This window comes from Hypanus sabinus, chromosome 4 (genome assembly GCF_030144855.1).
Source record: "Hypanus sabinus isolate sHypSab1 chromosome 4, sHypSab1.hap1, whole genome shotgun sequence".
NCBI lineage: Eukaryota > Metazoa > Chordata > Chondrichthyes > Myliobatiformes > Dasyatidae > Hypanus > Hypanus sabinus.
The window spans coordinates 20,307,938-20,325,267 of record NC_082709.1 but is presented as its reverse complement, the minus strand read 5'-3'; the positions used below and the strand labels follow the sequence as shown (position 1 = coordinate 20,325,267).

General features: G+C 42.0%; 1 protein-coding gene across 2 annotated transcripts in view; it reads left to right on the top strand.

Annotated features, from left to right (window-relative positions):
• The window catches only part of galnt13 (UDP-N-acetyl-alpha-D-galactosamine:polypeptide N-acetylgalactosaminyltransferase 13), a 359,051-nt gene that overhangs the window by 255,748 nt on the left and 85,973 nt on the right, over window positions 1-17,330 (top strand). For both annotated transcript variants that reach the window (XM_059966532.1, XM_059966531.1), the window contains exon 7: window positions 6,652-6,769. In XM_059966532.1, coding sequence (XP_059822515.1) covers window positions 6,652-6,769 — 118 coding nt within the window. The remainder of the gene's footprint in view (window positions 1-6,651; window positions 6,770-17,330) is intronic.

Genomic DNA, 17,330 nt, shown 5'->3' with positions numbered 1-17,330 from the left:
CCGAACGTCAGGCCGCAGATCTCCTTTATACAGGGGCCTGTGGGAGGAGCCACAGGAGCAGTCAGCAGGGGCGTGTCCCGACAGGCACATAGTTCACCACACACCTTACCTCAGCCAGCTAGAATGACAGTGGATAGCCATTGGAGGAGATTAACTCCCTCAAAGGCTTTGGATGGGTCAAAGAAAAAAGATGAGGAGAGATGTATTAATTCAGTCCCAGGTAGACAGGTTGTTATTAGTGACTTTGGTAACATTTGCAATTTCATTACTTCATACTTAGGCTTGATACTGAATTCTGTCATATTTTGATTGTTCCAATTTTAGATTACCTTTCAATTAATAATTAACTTTATTTCACGTAACGGAATGTAAAATATTTGATTTCCTGTCTGTTCCATGGATTCTGATGGGAAAACAATCTGAAATGTATTTTTTTTTATCATGCATCCTCCACTAGATGACCAAAAACTATTCACAGCTGTGGATTTAAGTTGCTTAATATTGGTGCAATGTACAGTAGTTACTACAAAGTCCTCTTACCCATGTCATTATCCTCTATTATTAGTACCAGAAACCCACTCCTATTTCTGCACCCACTCCACAGTCCAGCTTCCTGCTTTACTTATTGTTTTGAGACTGCAAGGCCTTGGGGCATAAGATCATAAGATATCGGAGCAGAATTAGACCATTTGGCCTATTGAGTCAGTTCAGCCATTCATCATGGCTGATTCAATTTTCCTCTCAGTCCCAAACTCCTGCCTTCTCCCCATATCCTTCCATGTCCTGACCAATCAAGAATCTATCAATCTCTGCCTTAAGTATACATAAAGGCTTTTGGTTCACCATGTAGCCATGTCTTTATAATAGTGATTAGATCAAATTCGTGTTTGTTCCTTTACTTTGGCTGTCTTTTATTATTTGCTTTTATATATTTCTAGGATTTGGGTGCCGCTGGCAAGCTAGAATTTATTGCTTATCCCTGAATTCCTGTGAGAAAGATATTATGAACCATTTTATTGAACTGCTTCAGTCATTGTGCTGCAGGGGCCTCATAGTTTTGAGTTAACACTTCCAAACTATTGGTACAGTGATGATGAAAGAATAGCAATGTATTCCCAAGTGTGGAAGAATGTGACTTGTAGGAGTACGGTACCTCTGGTACTGTTCTCTTGCACCTGATGATTTTTCCTTTTGCAGAGAGATTTTGTGGCCTTGAATGTCACTGGAGGAGACTGTAGTACATATATAGTTGGTCCACATTGCCCTCAATGGAAGAGGGAGTGAATGTTTTGCAGGGTAGTATAATTGTGGAAACGTATATAAATCACAGCCATTGACATTGAGTTGGTCTGACGTAATGACATAATTAACTATTACTGTGCTTTGTGTTCAGTGTTTGGAGTAAATTAAGTAATCTGTTATGGTTCTTATTAAACTTAAAATGCCTCACGCCACTTTATTTGCACAAACCTATATTGGTGACCCTTCTGATTTCCAGGGTTATTGAACATGTCAATCAACTCAGTTGCTTTGAAGCTGCTGGAGTTTTGGGAGCAAAATGCCTTTGCTTGGTTTGTACAGGCCGAGGCCCATTTTGTGCTGTGAGAAATCACCACGGGCGATTTTAAAAAGTGGCAGGGTCGCTCTGCACCTCCACGGCTGTGAGAGTGGTGAGGCTACTAGAACACCCACCTAATCATGATAAATACTAATTGCTGAAGCTCACCTTTTACAGATTTTCAGACTATCGGAATCTGAGCTCACCAAACAGTTGTGCTCCTTGCACAACCTCAGGACACTAAGCTGTTGGAGCTAATGGACCACATACTGTCTCTCCTGGGAAATCACCATCCTTGTTTAATTTTCAAAGAACTCTTCAAGCAGCAAATGTCTGATCAAGTTCATATAGCCCTCGCTAATGCACCTGTGAAGCATTCTACAGAGTTTACAAAAGTGGCTTACTCAGCCATTACTCAGTCAGGCTGAGGTGCATCGTTCCTCTTCCTTCCACTGCCTCGATATGCCAGGTCAGAAAGTGCAGCAGCATGAGCATGTCCGCAGCTGTGAAACAGACAACGCAGAGTCTGGGTTTTCACCATGCTCGCTTTGGTATGTCCACTAGGAAGTGCAGGTCACTTTGCAGTTTCGACCATGCCACTGCACTAGGGCATCGGATGTCTGTGAGTACCGTGGGTTCCAGTTGTCAGGGACATCTGCTGTTCATGATGAACACCCTGTCAGGGCAGCATTTCCTGTGTGACATAGGTGCTCAAGTGAGTGTGCTGCCAGCATCGCCTGTTGAGAAGGCAAAAGGTGATGAAGCCTCACTGGAGGCCGCCAACGGCAGCAGGATCCCGGCTTAGTGGACACGATGGGTGATACTCTGCTTCAGAGGGTGAACTTTACACATCGGACTTTGTCCTGCCCAAAGTGGCTAGACCTCTGCTTGGTGCAAATTTTCTGTGTGCCCAAGGACTGTTAGTCGATCTTAAGAACTGCCGGCTTTGGCTCATTATCTTGTTCCCTGAGTAAGTTCCCCACAATGACTCTGTCAAGCACATGCACATCTGCATATGAGTTTACTCGACTGCTGGGCGAGCTCCCAAACTTCACTAACCCCACATTCCCCAATACAGTCACTAAACATGGGTCAAGCACTACATTTCCGCAACTGGCCTGCCAGTCCATGCCTGTGCACGTAGATTGGACCCAGAAAAATTGGCAACTGCAAAGGCTGGGTTTTCCAATATGAGAAGACTTGGCATTGTATGGCAGTTGAATAATCCCTGGGCTTTGCCCCTCCATATGGTCCCTAAGTCCGAGGGTGGTTGCCGCCCATGTGTCGATCACCAATGCCTTAACAAGGTCACCATCCCCGATCGCTACCCAGTCCCACACATCCAAGACTTCTCTGCACATTTAGCTGAGAAGTTAATTTTTTTTGGAAGTCAACTTAGGGGCTCCCATCAAGTACCTGTGTGCTCAGAGGACATTCCCAAAACAGCTGTGAAAACCCCATTTGGCCTCTTTGAATTTCTGCACATGCTGTTTGGGCTGAAAAATGCAGCACAGGGAAACAGCACAGTTCCAATGGCTGATGAATTCTATTAAAAGACTTCATCTTTCATTATGTTTCCCTGGATGACATATTTGTCACCAGTGCATCAAAATCAGAACAAGCTTCTCCTCTCCACACACTTTCGAGTGCTTAAGCCAACACAGGTGGATTACTAACCCAGCTAAATGCCAGTATGGGCTGTCAACCATTGACTTTCTTGGCCTTCGTATCTCCGCGGAAGGTGCAGAACCTCTCCCCGTCAAAAGTAGCCACTATTATGGATTTCCCACCTCCTCGCATTACTAAAAATCTCCAGGAGCTTTTAGGCATGGTGGATTTCTTTCACCACTTCATTCTGCAAGCTGCTGAAATTATGCTCCCCCTGTATAGTGCAATTAAATGCAATACCCCAATCACATGCTTGACTGCTCAGCGGACATGACCAGGGCATTTGATGATACCAAACAAGCTCTTTCCAATGTGGCCCTTCTTGTGCACCCACTCACCAATGCACCTAAAGCCATTAGTACTGACACTTCAGACTGTGCTGTGGGTGCTGTGCACAAATGTTGGTTAGAGGCGTTTGGCAGCTGCTCACCTTCTTCAGCCACCAGCTCTATCCTCCCCAAAACGAACAACATGCATGACCTTGAGGTTCTCAGTCTTTATCTGGCCATCCGCTATTTTCATTGCCTTCTAGAGGGTTGCCGTTTCACAGCGTTGACCCCAAACAAATATCTGACCCTTGTTCTGCATGACAGCTACTCCACCTGGCCTACATGTCGAAGTTCACAACTTTCATACAGCACATCAAGAGGAAAAATAATGCTGTGGTTGATTGCCTCTCACGGCCAGCCATTGAGCCCATACACATAGGGGCATTGCAGCCGACCCAGAGATTCATGCTTCCTGAACAGCAGTCAAAGGCCTGCGGCTGGTTGACATTAAGTTCAGGGGAGTTGATGTTTCTCTCCTGTGCAATTTCTCAACCAGTTGCCCTCGGCCCATCATGCCCCCAAACTGGATGCAACCTGTTTTTAACTCCGTGCATGGCCTCTTGTATCCGGGCTGGAAGGACTCGGAGAGACTGGTTGTAGTAGTTTGTCTGGAGCGGCTTTAGAAAGGACGTGTGCGATTGGAGTGCAGCCTGAGTGGAGTGCCAGTGGGCTAAATCTACCCATCATGCTCATGCGCCGTTTGCATGACGTGAAGATGTAATTATGTGAGTTTCTGTTACTGTGCTTTGTGTTCAGTGTTTGCAGTACAGTAAATGAGTTGTTGCAGGTTTCTTTAAACATGAAAAATCTCACACCATATTATTTGCAAAAACCTGCAGTTTAAGCAAGTGGGCTATTAGCTGCCTTGATCCTTGAGATTTGTAGACACACTCCTGCAGGCAAGTGAAGAGTATTCTATCACATTTCTGACTTGTGCCTTCTCGTACCACGGGAAGAACTGAGGTGAGTTACTTGTTTGAAGTTATACGGCATCTGACCTGCTCTTGCAGCCATTGTACTTGTGTATTTGTGCAATGTTGCTGTTGTGGATATCAGTAACAGTTGTGCTATTGAATCTCACCACTATTACAGAAGGCTAGATTCCCTTTGGTTGGAAATTATTTATCATGCTTTCTGATAAATTTCCTTCCAATTTAATGTCTTATGCACTTCCTCTGATTTAATCTTTTTGGCTGATGCACTATCAAGATGAATCCCACAAATAGAAGATTGGTATTTCGTTGCCATTGCTGAAAGTGTGTTAGGTGTCAGTTGTATTCCATGTATTTGGTCCATTGACTTCATTGGAACTTCTACTTTTAGATCAATAATTCAGGCCTCCAGAATTCAAGACTGATGATAATGACTACGCAAGAATAACCATTGTCTCAGAACTTGTTTAACTGCTTTAACTTTGGCTTATATGGTCACCTTTCCATATGCAGTAAATTTGTTTCAAGCTGCCCTTGAATTCTTGCATTGTTTTCATCAAACTAAACCTGATGCAGACAAGTGATGTTGGGATTGTATTCAGCTTGTGCCAAATGTATAATGATACACCTTTCCTGCCTCTCTGTATTATCAAGTGTATGGCTGAAAGTTTTACTTCTTGTGAGCTTCTGGGTCTTGGAGAGTTCTTATAAGTCACCAAAGATGCCTCCAAGTGAGCATCATCATGAGATCACAGTGGAAGACTTGTTTTACATTTATCAACTTTCTACAAAATCTTTTGATGGGAATAGGGAGGGTACTACCAGTGATCATTTGGAAAATTCTTTCCATTTAGATGGAAGACATTGGCTAGTATCAGTTGTAATTGTGGCAATGGTCCTTAGATTTTAACTCCGCTGGCTGCATAACAGACACTGTTTTCTACTCCCTACACAAGTTTTATAATTCCAAATAATTTTAAGCTAGAAATCACTTGCTGATCAAAAGGCATCTGAGGATAGACACTAACCAATCTCGATGCCAAATCCTGCAAACAGGATCTCACTTCCAATATCTCAAAATGGAGAGTGTAGGTGAAAACTTTTCATCTGTGAAGTTCTTCATACAGTAGAAATAATCATGGGAGTTTTAATTGAGATTTCCCTGGAATTTAATGTCACCTGATGTGTTTTTTTTTAAACAGGTGAATATTTCGCTGTTTGATTTGTAGAAACATATATACTTCTCCATTGCACTTTCTAAGCTGAAATAAATTTCAAGGATCACACTAGAATGTGCAAATCAATTTTGTTTGCAACTAAACCTCTTTATCAGTCGTCTGTTCCAACAAACTAGGATGTTGGAAATCCAAATCCTTTCTGGTGTCTCCCCACCTTCCTTTCCAGTCCTGAAGGAGGGTCTCAGCCTGACGTGTCACTGCTTCTTGATTTCCGTAGAAGTTGCTTGATCTGCTGAGTTCCTTCAGCAATTTGTGTTTGTTGCAAATGATATGAGAATCTTTCCTGCTATGCTTCTACATGGAGAATATACAAATCAAAAGAAGTACCTGAAATACATTGTTTAAAGGCCCTGCTTATTTAGATAGAATATTTTGCTTGTTCCTTGTGGGGGGGGGGGGTAAGCATAAGTATTCTTGCTCGTTCAAGATGGAAGCCGGTGAATAATGGCAATGTGTTGCAGGTTTCTTACAAACTTCTAATCAGTGTCACTGTGATTTTTTAGTACATTAGGTCCACCAGTCTCCCATCCCCACTCTGAAATAAGTTTAAGCAATTACATATTTTATTCATGACATGTAGCAATTTTAAGATTATGGAAAATAGATATGATTTAAATAAATATTTCAATACCGGTGAAATAAGTAAGAAACTGAAACATATATGCTAATAATCCTCAAACTGCTCACTCTCTGTACTAGATACACACATTCAACCAGCATTTCCAGTTCAGGAAGTAGAAAATTCTTGCTGTAAAGTTGGATTTCTAAGCATTAGTAAACTTAAAAAATGTAAAAAAAATCCTTCAGAAGTTTAAATTATTAATATTAAGTGACTCACAAATACTTTGATCATAAGTCTGATATATACACCATGAATTGCTGTTGTCTGTACTGGAATTAAATATGACTCCTTATCTTTCCATTAGGACACCAACCATGGCAGGAGGCTTGTTTGCAATAGACAGGAACTACTTTGAAGAAATTGGAACTTATGATGCAGGAATGGATATATGGGGTGGAGAGAATCTGGAGATGTCATTTAGGGTGAGTGAACTGTCCATGTTATTTCAGATGTTTGCATTAATATAATGCATAAATTTACATATATGAATACTAATGAGTATTGTGTCTCCACGTTGTCACTGGCTGCCCTTTGCACAGTTGGCAATTGGGTTTGTGCAAGAGGAAAATAGCAGAATGAAAGCATTGTGACAGGAAACTGGGCTTTGACCTGCATGATTCACCGCCCTTGGTCATTCATCAGCTGGATGGAAAGGAAATAAAATCTTCTGTCGTTCTGGTATTGAAAAGATCTGACAGGTGGCATTTGCTGAGCTATAAGTGTGCCGTAACTGGCACTTCAAATAATGAAGAAACCTATTATCTTGATGAAGCTTTAATACTGCTGCATTGTTTCTGGAAGTGGGATAACACTGCCACAAAAGAGACTATTAATAATCATCCTCCAAAAACTTGATAATACCCACTGTTGCCTGAAAGCCGTGCTTTCTCCAGTTAAGTAAGTCAGTCATGACCACTCTCTGATGTATTTTTCTCAACATTTGCACCTTATCTACATTTGTCAAAGTTGTGTAAGTGGGAGCTTGATCAGGAGTAAGACACTGAATTCAGGAAGATCATTTGTGTGAATCAAATGAACTTTGGTGTTTAGAATGAATGAAAGAGTGGCAGATGGGCAAACGTTATAGTACAGGGTATATTTGTGTAATTCACCTGCCAATGCCGATGGAAAATACCAGCAAAGTGATATTAGAAACCTGGCAAAGTGAAAATAAGCAGCTCCGGTTTTGTTTTCAGGGTAGTTAAGTTTTCTGTAGGACGAGAAGCAGCATTGTAAAACGTTGATAGAAATGTAAATGGCTATCAGAAGAGACCTGAAAGCTGGAGGAATGTGATACCAGCGTCTTCCCCTCCTCTCTCACCAGTGTTCAGGGCCCCGAACAGTCCTTTGAGGTGAGGCAACTCTTCACCTGCTGTACATGGTGCTCCTGTGCGACCTCCTCTACAGTGGTGAGACCCAACAAAGGTTGGGGACTGCCTCAGTGAGCACCTCCACAAAGGGTAGAATTTTCCAGTGGCCACCCATTTAAATTCTGCTTCTTATTGACATTCTGACATGTTGATACGTGGCCTCCTCTACTTCCATGATGAAGCAACTCTGAGGTTGGAGGAGCAAAACCTCATATTCCATCTGGGTAGCCTTCAACCTGATGGCATGAACATTGATTTCTTTAACTTAAGATAATTTCTCCCTCTTCCCTTTCTTTCTTCTTCCATTCGCCATTCTAGATTCTCTCTTACCCTTCTCCTCATCTGCTCAACACCTCTGGTGCACCTCCTCCTTCCTTTTCTCCCATGATCCACTCCTCTGTCCAATCAGACCCTCTCTTCTTCAGACCTTTATCTCTTCCACCTATCATCTCCCAGCTTCTCACTTCAACCACCCAGCTTCCCACTCACAAGGTTTCACCAATCACGTGCTAGCTGGCACTCTTTTCCTTCCCCACTATCTTCGGATTCTGGCTTCTTCCTCCTTCCTTTCCAGTCCTGATGAAGGCTCTTGGCCCAAAACGTTGACTGCTTAATCCCCTCCGTAGCATTGTGTCAGTTGTTCCATTGGGCTGATGTGTGCTCTGACTCACTGAAACAAAGCTTACACCTGTTACATCTGACTGCACCATACAGTTCATTAGCTGAACCGTACTGCATCCTCAGGAAAAGTCCAATATGAAAGGGTCTGCTTCCTGATCTACACCTCGTAATGCTCAGATGAGATAGTCCTGGTGAGTTCCTGCTCCTGCAGCTTGGAGTATCTGATGGTTGCCTCTAATACCTTTAATGGGAGTTCACTTAAGTTACCCTGATGGCGGTCTACAATTCACAACGGATAGATGTGTAGCCTGAACTCAATGAACTTGAAATGGGATACCCCAAGGCTCCCTTCACCATTGTTGGTGATGTTAACGAGGCCAACTTCAAGAGTATATCACCAAATAGTACCATAGCATGTCTCCTGTCACACCAGGGGTTCAAACATCCTTGACCATTGCTGTACAGCCGTAATAAAAAAAAACAAAAACCATACTGACCCACCTCCTGCCAACACGGAAAAGTGAGGGCCCTCTTCAGAAAGTCATGCAGTCAGTCTGGTGAAATAGTTGAGTCGGTGAAATGCTCCATGTTCTAAGACTCAGGTGCATGCCTAGATAAGTATGTCACCACTGTCACAAACTTTATAACTGAGTGTGTTGGACTGTGTACTGAAGAGGACAATCATGTTCCTATGGATAAACTGAGAAATCCAATGCCTGCTGGAGTCTGGGACTACGGCGTTCAACTCAGGTGTAGTGGCAAAAATTGATCCAATATCAAAACAAGACAACTTGTGCCAGCCTACGACCCCACAGAGTTGTTTTACCTGCATGACGTTCCCACAGCTCCAATGATTCTTATAAAGAGTCAAATTCCCTATTTCGATCTTTTATTAGCAATTAGCAAACATGTTAGCACTATTGAACATTATTCCTGTAGGTCTGCAAAGATAAGATCTCCGTGGTCCCAAGCTACAAAATGCCATGAAATAAGGAAGAATATATGAGTTATTCCCTTCACTTTTAACACACCCCCACTCCTGCCACTAGTTACCAAAGTAAACACATTACACAGAATACATGGCTCCTAGATCAGGTGACCCCCGATGTACAAAAAATCGGGTTTCATTTTTCAGGATATTCAGCTACCAGGTCTGTCAAGGCCATACCAGTCCAAAATAGAGTCCAAGACTAGTGCTTAGTTGTGGCAGGGCCTACCTGCTGTAAGAGAGGAACAAATTAAATACTGGGCAGCATCGCTGACAATTGTGCATTCCTTCTGATGAGCTAATTGCGTTCTCTGCGCGCTTTCAACAGACGGGGTTTGGAACAGCACCACCACACAAACAGTCTCAAATACACCTGAACCCACAGTCACCAGTCTGGATCAGTCTTCTGCAGAGTGAACCCATGGAAAACATCTGCCCAGATAGTGTCCATTGCTGTGTTATTAGATCCTGTGCAGAACCACTGGTGGAGGTATTTGCGGACATTTTGAACTTCTTCCTGTTTTACTCTGAGGATCTTATCTACCCTGAACAATTACCATCAACATATCACCTGTGGGACCAATGCTCCGTCTAATTTGTAATAAATAGTATGCGCAAGAATCTTGTACAGTGCAACTATTTTGCCCAATGACTACAACTTACTTGAACTGAATTTTATATATTGAGGTATTTATTTTAACAGCTAGAAAAATATTGTCAGTAAGAACTTTGATCTCCTCTGGGTTTGACTGTTTTTGCTCTTGAACGTGTGCACCCTCAAAAATCATACATAGCAGGCCTGCAGCAGGTAAGGAAGGCCTGTAGCATTTGTGCAGCATCTATATATGATTTGCTTGCTAAATGATGCTTTAAAAAGTTACATTTCCAAATATCATTCCACTTCTTCACTTGCAAATACTCCAGCAACTTTTGCATCGTGACAATACACACTGGTAACACCAGGTTCTGGATTGTACGTAAACATTTCTCGTAGCTGCATGTTGACCTCATGAGCTCTCAGTGGAGCAGTTTCTACTGTTTCATTAAGCCGTTCCACTTTAAGTGAGCTGGCAGTTCTTTTGCGCTTCATGTTCTTTGCTTCTTTGGTATTCAACATAGTGAATCAATCATTTGTTCAATAAAAACATAAGCCAGTTCTAAAAACTGCAGACAAATCATCGCAAGCTCCACGTTGTCAGCACCATCTGCATCAGAAGCTGGAAAAGGAGATGTGATTGTATATGATTGTGAAATATACTTAACATGACAATGAGGTGGAGGTTTACAACCTTGTGTATGCAGTTTAACTTCCTTTGTGCGCTCAGAAGTAAAAGATAAGTTTGCGCGCAAAGGCACACACCTTAGAGGGAACATTATGTGGAACCAAAGGAGCCAACAGACTTGACCACTATTATGCCACCATCAAGAATGTTAACTATGGCATCTCACATCCAAACATTGGAAAGGCCGATCACCCAGCTGTGCTGCTATTCCTGGCATCCAGGCAGAGACTGAAGACCACAGCAACGGTGGTGAAGACTAAGAGGTTATGGTCAAGGGAAGTGGGGGAGCTTTTCAGGACTGCTTAGAGTCCATGGACTGGAGAATTTTCAACGACTCATCTTCAAATCTGAATGAATACACCTCCTTTATCACCAGCTAGCTTCTTCAAGACCTGTGTGGGTGAGAGTGTGCCTTCGAGAACATACCAGACATACACAAACCAAAAGCCATGGATGAACCAAGGGATTAGTAGCCTGCTGAGCGCTTGATCAGCAGATTTCAAGTTTGGTGGTCCAGAACTATATATGAAGTCCGGGTACTACATAAGCAAGGCTGTTTTAAGAGCAAAAAAAAACAATTGTGGTTGACATTGGAGATGGAATTGGATGCCGTCAGCTCTGGCAAGGTGTGCAGGTCACTGCTTTCTAAAAGGCAAACTTAACATCATGAATGGCTGTGATGCTTCACTCCCAGGTGAGTTTGATGTCTTTCATGAACTCTTTGAATGGGAGAATGAAACTAAACTAAAACCAGTGCATTCACTTTCCAACAAAACAGATCTATGGGAGACATCATCTCCCTGGCCTTACACTTATCTATGTAGCACTTTTGGACAGTAGAGACACCTAAGTTAGACTATTGTTTATTGACTACAGCTCAGCCTTCAATCCGTGTTATTCCAAGCAAGCTTATCCAATAGACATGGTACTCAGCACCTCCCATGCAACTGGATTGGATCCGTGAATTCCTGAACACAGAATGCAAGCAGTAGGAATAAGCAGTAACACCTCTTCCATGATTATTTTTTAGCACTAATTCCATAAGACATAGGAGCAGAATTCGGCTATTTGGTGCATTGGGTCTGCTCTGCCATTCAATCACAGCTGATCTTTTGCCCCCTCTTCAGCCCTACTCCACGACCTTCTCCACGTAACCTTTGACCCATAACCAATCAAGAGCCTACCAATCTCTATCTTAAATACACCCAATGACCTGACATCCACAGTTGCCTGTGGGAACAAATTTCACCAATTCACCACCTTCTGGTTAAAGAAATTTATCTGTATCTTTATTTTAAATGGATGCCTCTCTATCCTGAGGCTGTGCCCTCTTGTCTTAGACTCCCCCGCATGGGAAACAGCCTTTCCCCATAAACTCTGTCTTGGCCTTTCAACATTTGAAAGGATTCAATGAGATCCCCCCTCATCCTTCTAAATTCCAGTGAGTAAAGATCCAGAGCATTCAAGTGTTCCTTGTATGATAACCCTTTCATTCCTGGAATCATCCTTGTGAACCTCCTTTGAAGTGTCCCCAATGCTAGCACATTTCTTCTTTGATGAGGAGCCCAAAACTGTTCACAATACTCAAGGGGAGGTCTCACCAGTCCCTTATAAAGCCTCAGCTTCACATTCTTGCTCCTGTATGCTAGACCTCTTGAAATGAGTGCTAATATTGCATTTGCCTTTCTCACCACTGATTAAACCTGCAGGTTAATGTTTAGGGTGTTCTGCCCAAGGACTCCCAAGTCCCTTTGCATCTCAGATTTTTGGATTTTCTCCCCATTTAGAAAATAGTCTACACATTTATTTCTACTACCAAAGTGCATGACCATGCATTTTCCAATTCTCTTGCCCATTCTTGAATCTGTCCTTTTGCAGCCTTCCTATTTCCTCAACACTACCTGCCCCTCCACCAATTTAAAATTCATCTGCAAACTTGGCAACAAAGCTGTCTATTCCATCACCTAGATCACTCATATACAGCTGTAAAAGAAGCAGTCCCAACACCTCCCCCTGCTAACACCACTAGTCACTGACAGCCCACCAGAAAAGATTCCTTTTATTCCCTCTTGCTGCATCCTACCATTCAGCCAAAGCTCTAACCATGCCAATGACTTTCCTGTAATACCATGGGCTCTTAACTTGGTAAGCAGCCTCATGTGCGGCAGCTAGTCAAAGTCCAAATTTACAACATCCACTGCATCCCCTTTACCTACCCTACTTGTAATTTCCTGAAAGAATTCCAATAGGTTCATCAGGCAAGATTTTCCTTTGAGGAAACCATGCTGACTTTGCCTTATCTTGTCCTGTGTCACCAAGTACTCCATAAGCTCATCCTTAAGAATTCTCACAAGGCTGTGGCGTTAGTTGCCCATCTCTACTTCCTGTACACTGGTGACTGTGTAGCAGAATTCTGCTCTGACTCTCTTTCCATCTGTGCAGATGATGCACCATTGAGGGCTGTTTCTCAAATAGTAATGAGTCAGAATACATAAAGATGATAGAAAGAGTAAAACGAAAGAGCTGACTATTGACTTCAGGAGGGGGGTTGTTTAAGAAAGGACAGTTCATGAAATAAGGAACAGCCATGCATGACATTATAGTAACACCCAAGGCTAACCACAAGTATTCTGATTTCCATGGTTGCTCCAGTTGACCACAGTTATCTAAAAAGTGAAGGTTATTTGGTGAAAATGCATGCATAAGTATGTTATAATGAAATATATTTAAATCCCTATCTAGTCAATAACTTGGGACCTGTACCATTTTAGAACATTAGAAGTACTGTCTGGAAAAAAAAAGCATGAAAAATCTTAGAAATATATAAATCTTTGAAACCATTGTTTTCTCACAGTAACAGGTTCTTGATGGTTTCCAGATTGTTGTCATTTTTCTAAAGATTTTCATCACAATTAATATAGAAACATAGAAAATCTACAGCGCAATACAGGCTCTTCAGCCTACAGAGCTGTGCTGAACATGTTCTTCCCTTAGAAATTATCTAGGGTTACCCATAGCCCTCTATTTTTCTAAGCTCCATATACCTACCCAGGAGTCTCTTAAAAGACCCCATTGTATCCGCCAACACCACCGTTGCTGGCAGCCCATTCCATGCACTCACCACTCTCTGCATAAAAAAACTTACCCCCTGCTAACTCCTCTGTACCTACCTCCAAGTACCTTAAAACTATGCCCTCTTGTGTTAGCCCTTTAAATAGCCTCTGACTATCCACATGATCAATGCCTCTCATCATCTTATACACCTCTATCAGGTCACCTCTCATCGTCCGTCACTCCAAGGAGAAAAGGCTGAGTTCACTCCACCTATTCTCATAAGGCGTGCCCCTCAATCCAGGTAACATCCTTGTAAATCTCCTCTGCACTCGCTATAGTATCCACATCCTTCCTGTAGTGAAGTGACCAGAACTGAGCACAGTACTCCACATGGGGTCTGACCAGGGTCCCGTATAGCTGCAACATTACCTCTTGGCTCCTAAACTTAATTCCACGATTGATGAATGCCAATGCACTGTATGCTTTCTTAACCACAGAGTCAACCTGCGCAGCAGCTTTGTGTGTCCTATGGACTTGGACCCCAAGATCCCACCGACCCTCCACACTGCCAAGAGTCTTACCATTAATACTATATTCTACCATCATATTTGACCTACCAAAATGAACCACCTCAAACTTATCTGGGTTGAAATCCATCTGCCACTTCTCAGCCCTATTTTACATCCTATTAATGTTCTGCTGTAACTTCTGACAACCCTCCACACTATCCACAACACCCCCAACCTTTGTATCATCAGCAAATTTACTAACCCATTCCTCCACTTCCTCATCAAGGTAACTTATAAATATCATGAAGAGAAGGGATCCCAGAACAGATCTCTGAAGCACTTCACAAGTCACTGACCTCCATGCAGCATGGTTCAGCACAGTCTAGATGGGCCAAAGGGTCTGTATCTGTGCTGTACTTTTCTAGACTATGACATCCTAGTGCGGAAGAAGAGTGAGGTCATGCAGTTCTTTAAAGGAATCAAAAGGCATTCTGTCATCTAGGTGGAGAAAGGTTGCAGGTGGGTTGAAAGGGATCTTAGTATTCTTGTATACAAATCACAAAAAAATTAACAAGCAGGTGCAACAAGTGGTTAGGAAGGCAAAATGCCATTATTGGCCTTGATTGTAGGAATGTTAGAATCTAAAATTAGGAATTATTGTTGCAATTCTATACGGTATTGGTGAGGATACACCTTAGAACTGTGCATAAATTTGCACCTTTTTTTTATGAAAAGATATGCTAACTTTAGAGTCAGTCCAAAAGAGATTCACTAGGCTAATTCTGGGATGAAATAATGTCCTATACGAGAACTGAAGAAATAGGATTTGTATTTATTTCAAATATAGAAGAATGAGGGGTGATCTGACTGAACTATATTAAATTTTAATGGGGGTTGTGTTTGACAGTTAATGTGAAGAAGTTTCCATTAATGGGAAATTCTTAAACAAGATACTGGAGTAATAAAATGGATTCAACAGTGGCTAGATGGGAGATGCCAGAGAGTAGTGGTGGATAATTGTTTATCAGGATGGAGGCCGGTGACTAGCGGGGTGCTTCAGGGATCTGTTTTGGGCCCAATGTTGTTTGTAATATACATAAATGATCTGGATGATGGGGTGGTAAATTGGATTAGTAAGTATGCCAATGATACTAAGGTAGGAGGTGTTGTGGATAATGAGGTGGTTTTTCAAAGCTTGCAGGGAGATTTATGCTGGTTAGAAAAATGGGCTGAACGTTGGCAGATGGAGTTTAATGCTGAGCAGTGTGAGGTTCTACATTTTGGCAGGAATAATCCAAATAGAACATGCAGGGTAAATGGTAGGGCATTGAGGAATGCAGTGGAACAGAGAGATCTAGGAATAACAGTGCATAGTTCCCTGAAGGTGGAGTCTCATGTAGATATGGTGGTGAAGAGGGCTTTTGGAAAGCTGGCCTTTATAAATCAGAGTATTGAGTACAGAAGTTGGGATGTAATGTTGAAATTGTACAAGGAATTGGTATGGCCAAATTTAGAATATTGTGTACAGTTCTGGTCACCGAATTATAGGAAAGATATCAATAAATTAGAGAGAGTGCAGAGGCGATTTACTAGGATGTTACCTGGGTTTCAGCACTTAAGTTACAGAGAAAGTTTGAACAAGTTAGGTCTCTATTCATTGGAGCGTAGAAGGTTGAGGAGGGATTTGATCGAGGTATTTAAAATTTTGAGAGGGATAGATAGAGTTGATGTGAATAGGCTGTTTCCATTGAGAGTAGGGGAGATTCAAATGAGAGGACATGATTTGAGAGTTGGGGGCAAAAGTTTAAGGGAAACACAAGGGGTATTTCTTTACTCAGAGAGTGATAGCTGTGTGGAATGAGCTTCCTGTAGAAGTAGTAGAGGCCAGTTCAGTTGTGTCATTTAAGGTAAAATTGGATAGGTATATGGACAGGAAAGCAGTGGAGGGTTATGGGCTGAGTGCGAGTAGGTGGGACTAGGTGAGATTAAGAGTTTGGCACTGACTAGAAGGGCCGAGATGGCTTGTTTCCGTGCTGTGATTGTTATATGGTTATATGGTTAAGATGACCTCATTGCAAGACTAGAGAATAATAATATTAAACTGAATTGCATTGGAGCATCCTGCATATGGTGGTGAATCTCTAGAATTCTCTATCCTAGGAATGTAGAGAAGATTTCAAAGTTCAAAGTCCACTTATCATCAATATGTATATACATTATACAACCTTGAGACCCATCTCCTTACAGGCAGCAATGAAGCAATGAAACCCAAAAGAACCCATTACAAATAAAGAAGACAGTCAAACGTCCAATGAGCGGCCAATAAAAGTAAGCAAATACATTCAGAACTGGTTAACGAAAGACAGTTGGTCATATTTTAATATTTAATATTTGTAGAGGAAGTGGGCACATTTTTGACACATCAGGGAATTGAGGACTGTGAGGAACTGGCATGAATCAGATGAGGCCTGGAACAGATCTGCCATGATCATGTTGATTGACGGGGCAGGCTTGTGAGGTTACTGGCTGAATCCTCCTCCTGTTGTCTTGTACTCTGTGGACAGTGGAGTAAACATGAGCTGCCCAATTGATGTTGACTGGAAAATATCATTTATTTTCACGGGAAGTAGCCCCAGGCCAGTTTCTGGTAGGTGCTAAGTGATCTGGAAATGACTTCCCTAATATGCAGAAAAATGATTTAGTGTGTTGTTTGTTGTCCGTGGGTGAAGTTTCTGAGCAGTAATGCTTTCAGTCATAATTTGAGTCACATTATTTAAATGATTATTTTAATAATAAATGGACAATAAATAAGAGCTCAAATGGGCTTTTTGAAAAATTCATGCTTTTAGAAGACAAGTTGATATAAAGCAGGTTGATGTCTAAAATTTAGAGCACACTAGAGGGAAGGGATGGCCTTACTTACTTGTCAAATTCATTGACTGAATACACAGATTTATAATGGGCTGGATCATGTAGAAACTGGCTCATGCCTCATTCACTTCAGAGTTTTATCAGCCTTTTGGAATAGTTTTGTTCTAACACCTATTCCATTAGATAGTGTGGGCCATGGTGGTGACTAGGACTTTGGATCACAGCTTGAGCCGACACTAACCGACTGACTTGATGGACCTATGGATCAGACACATGAGAATTAGTTG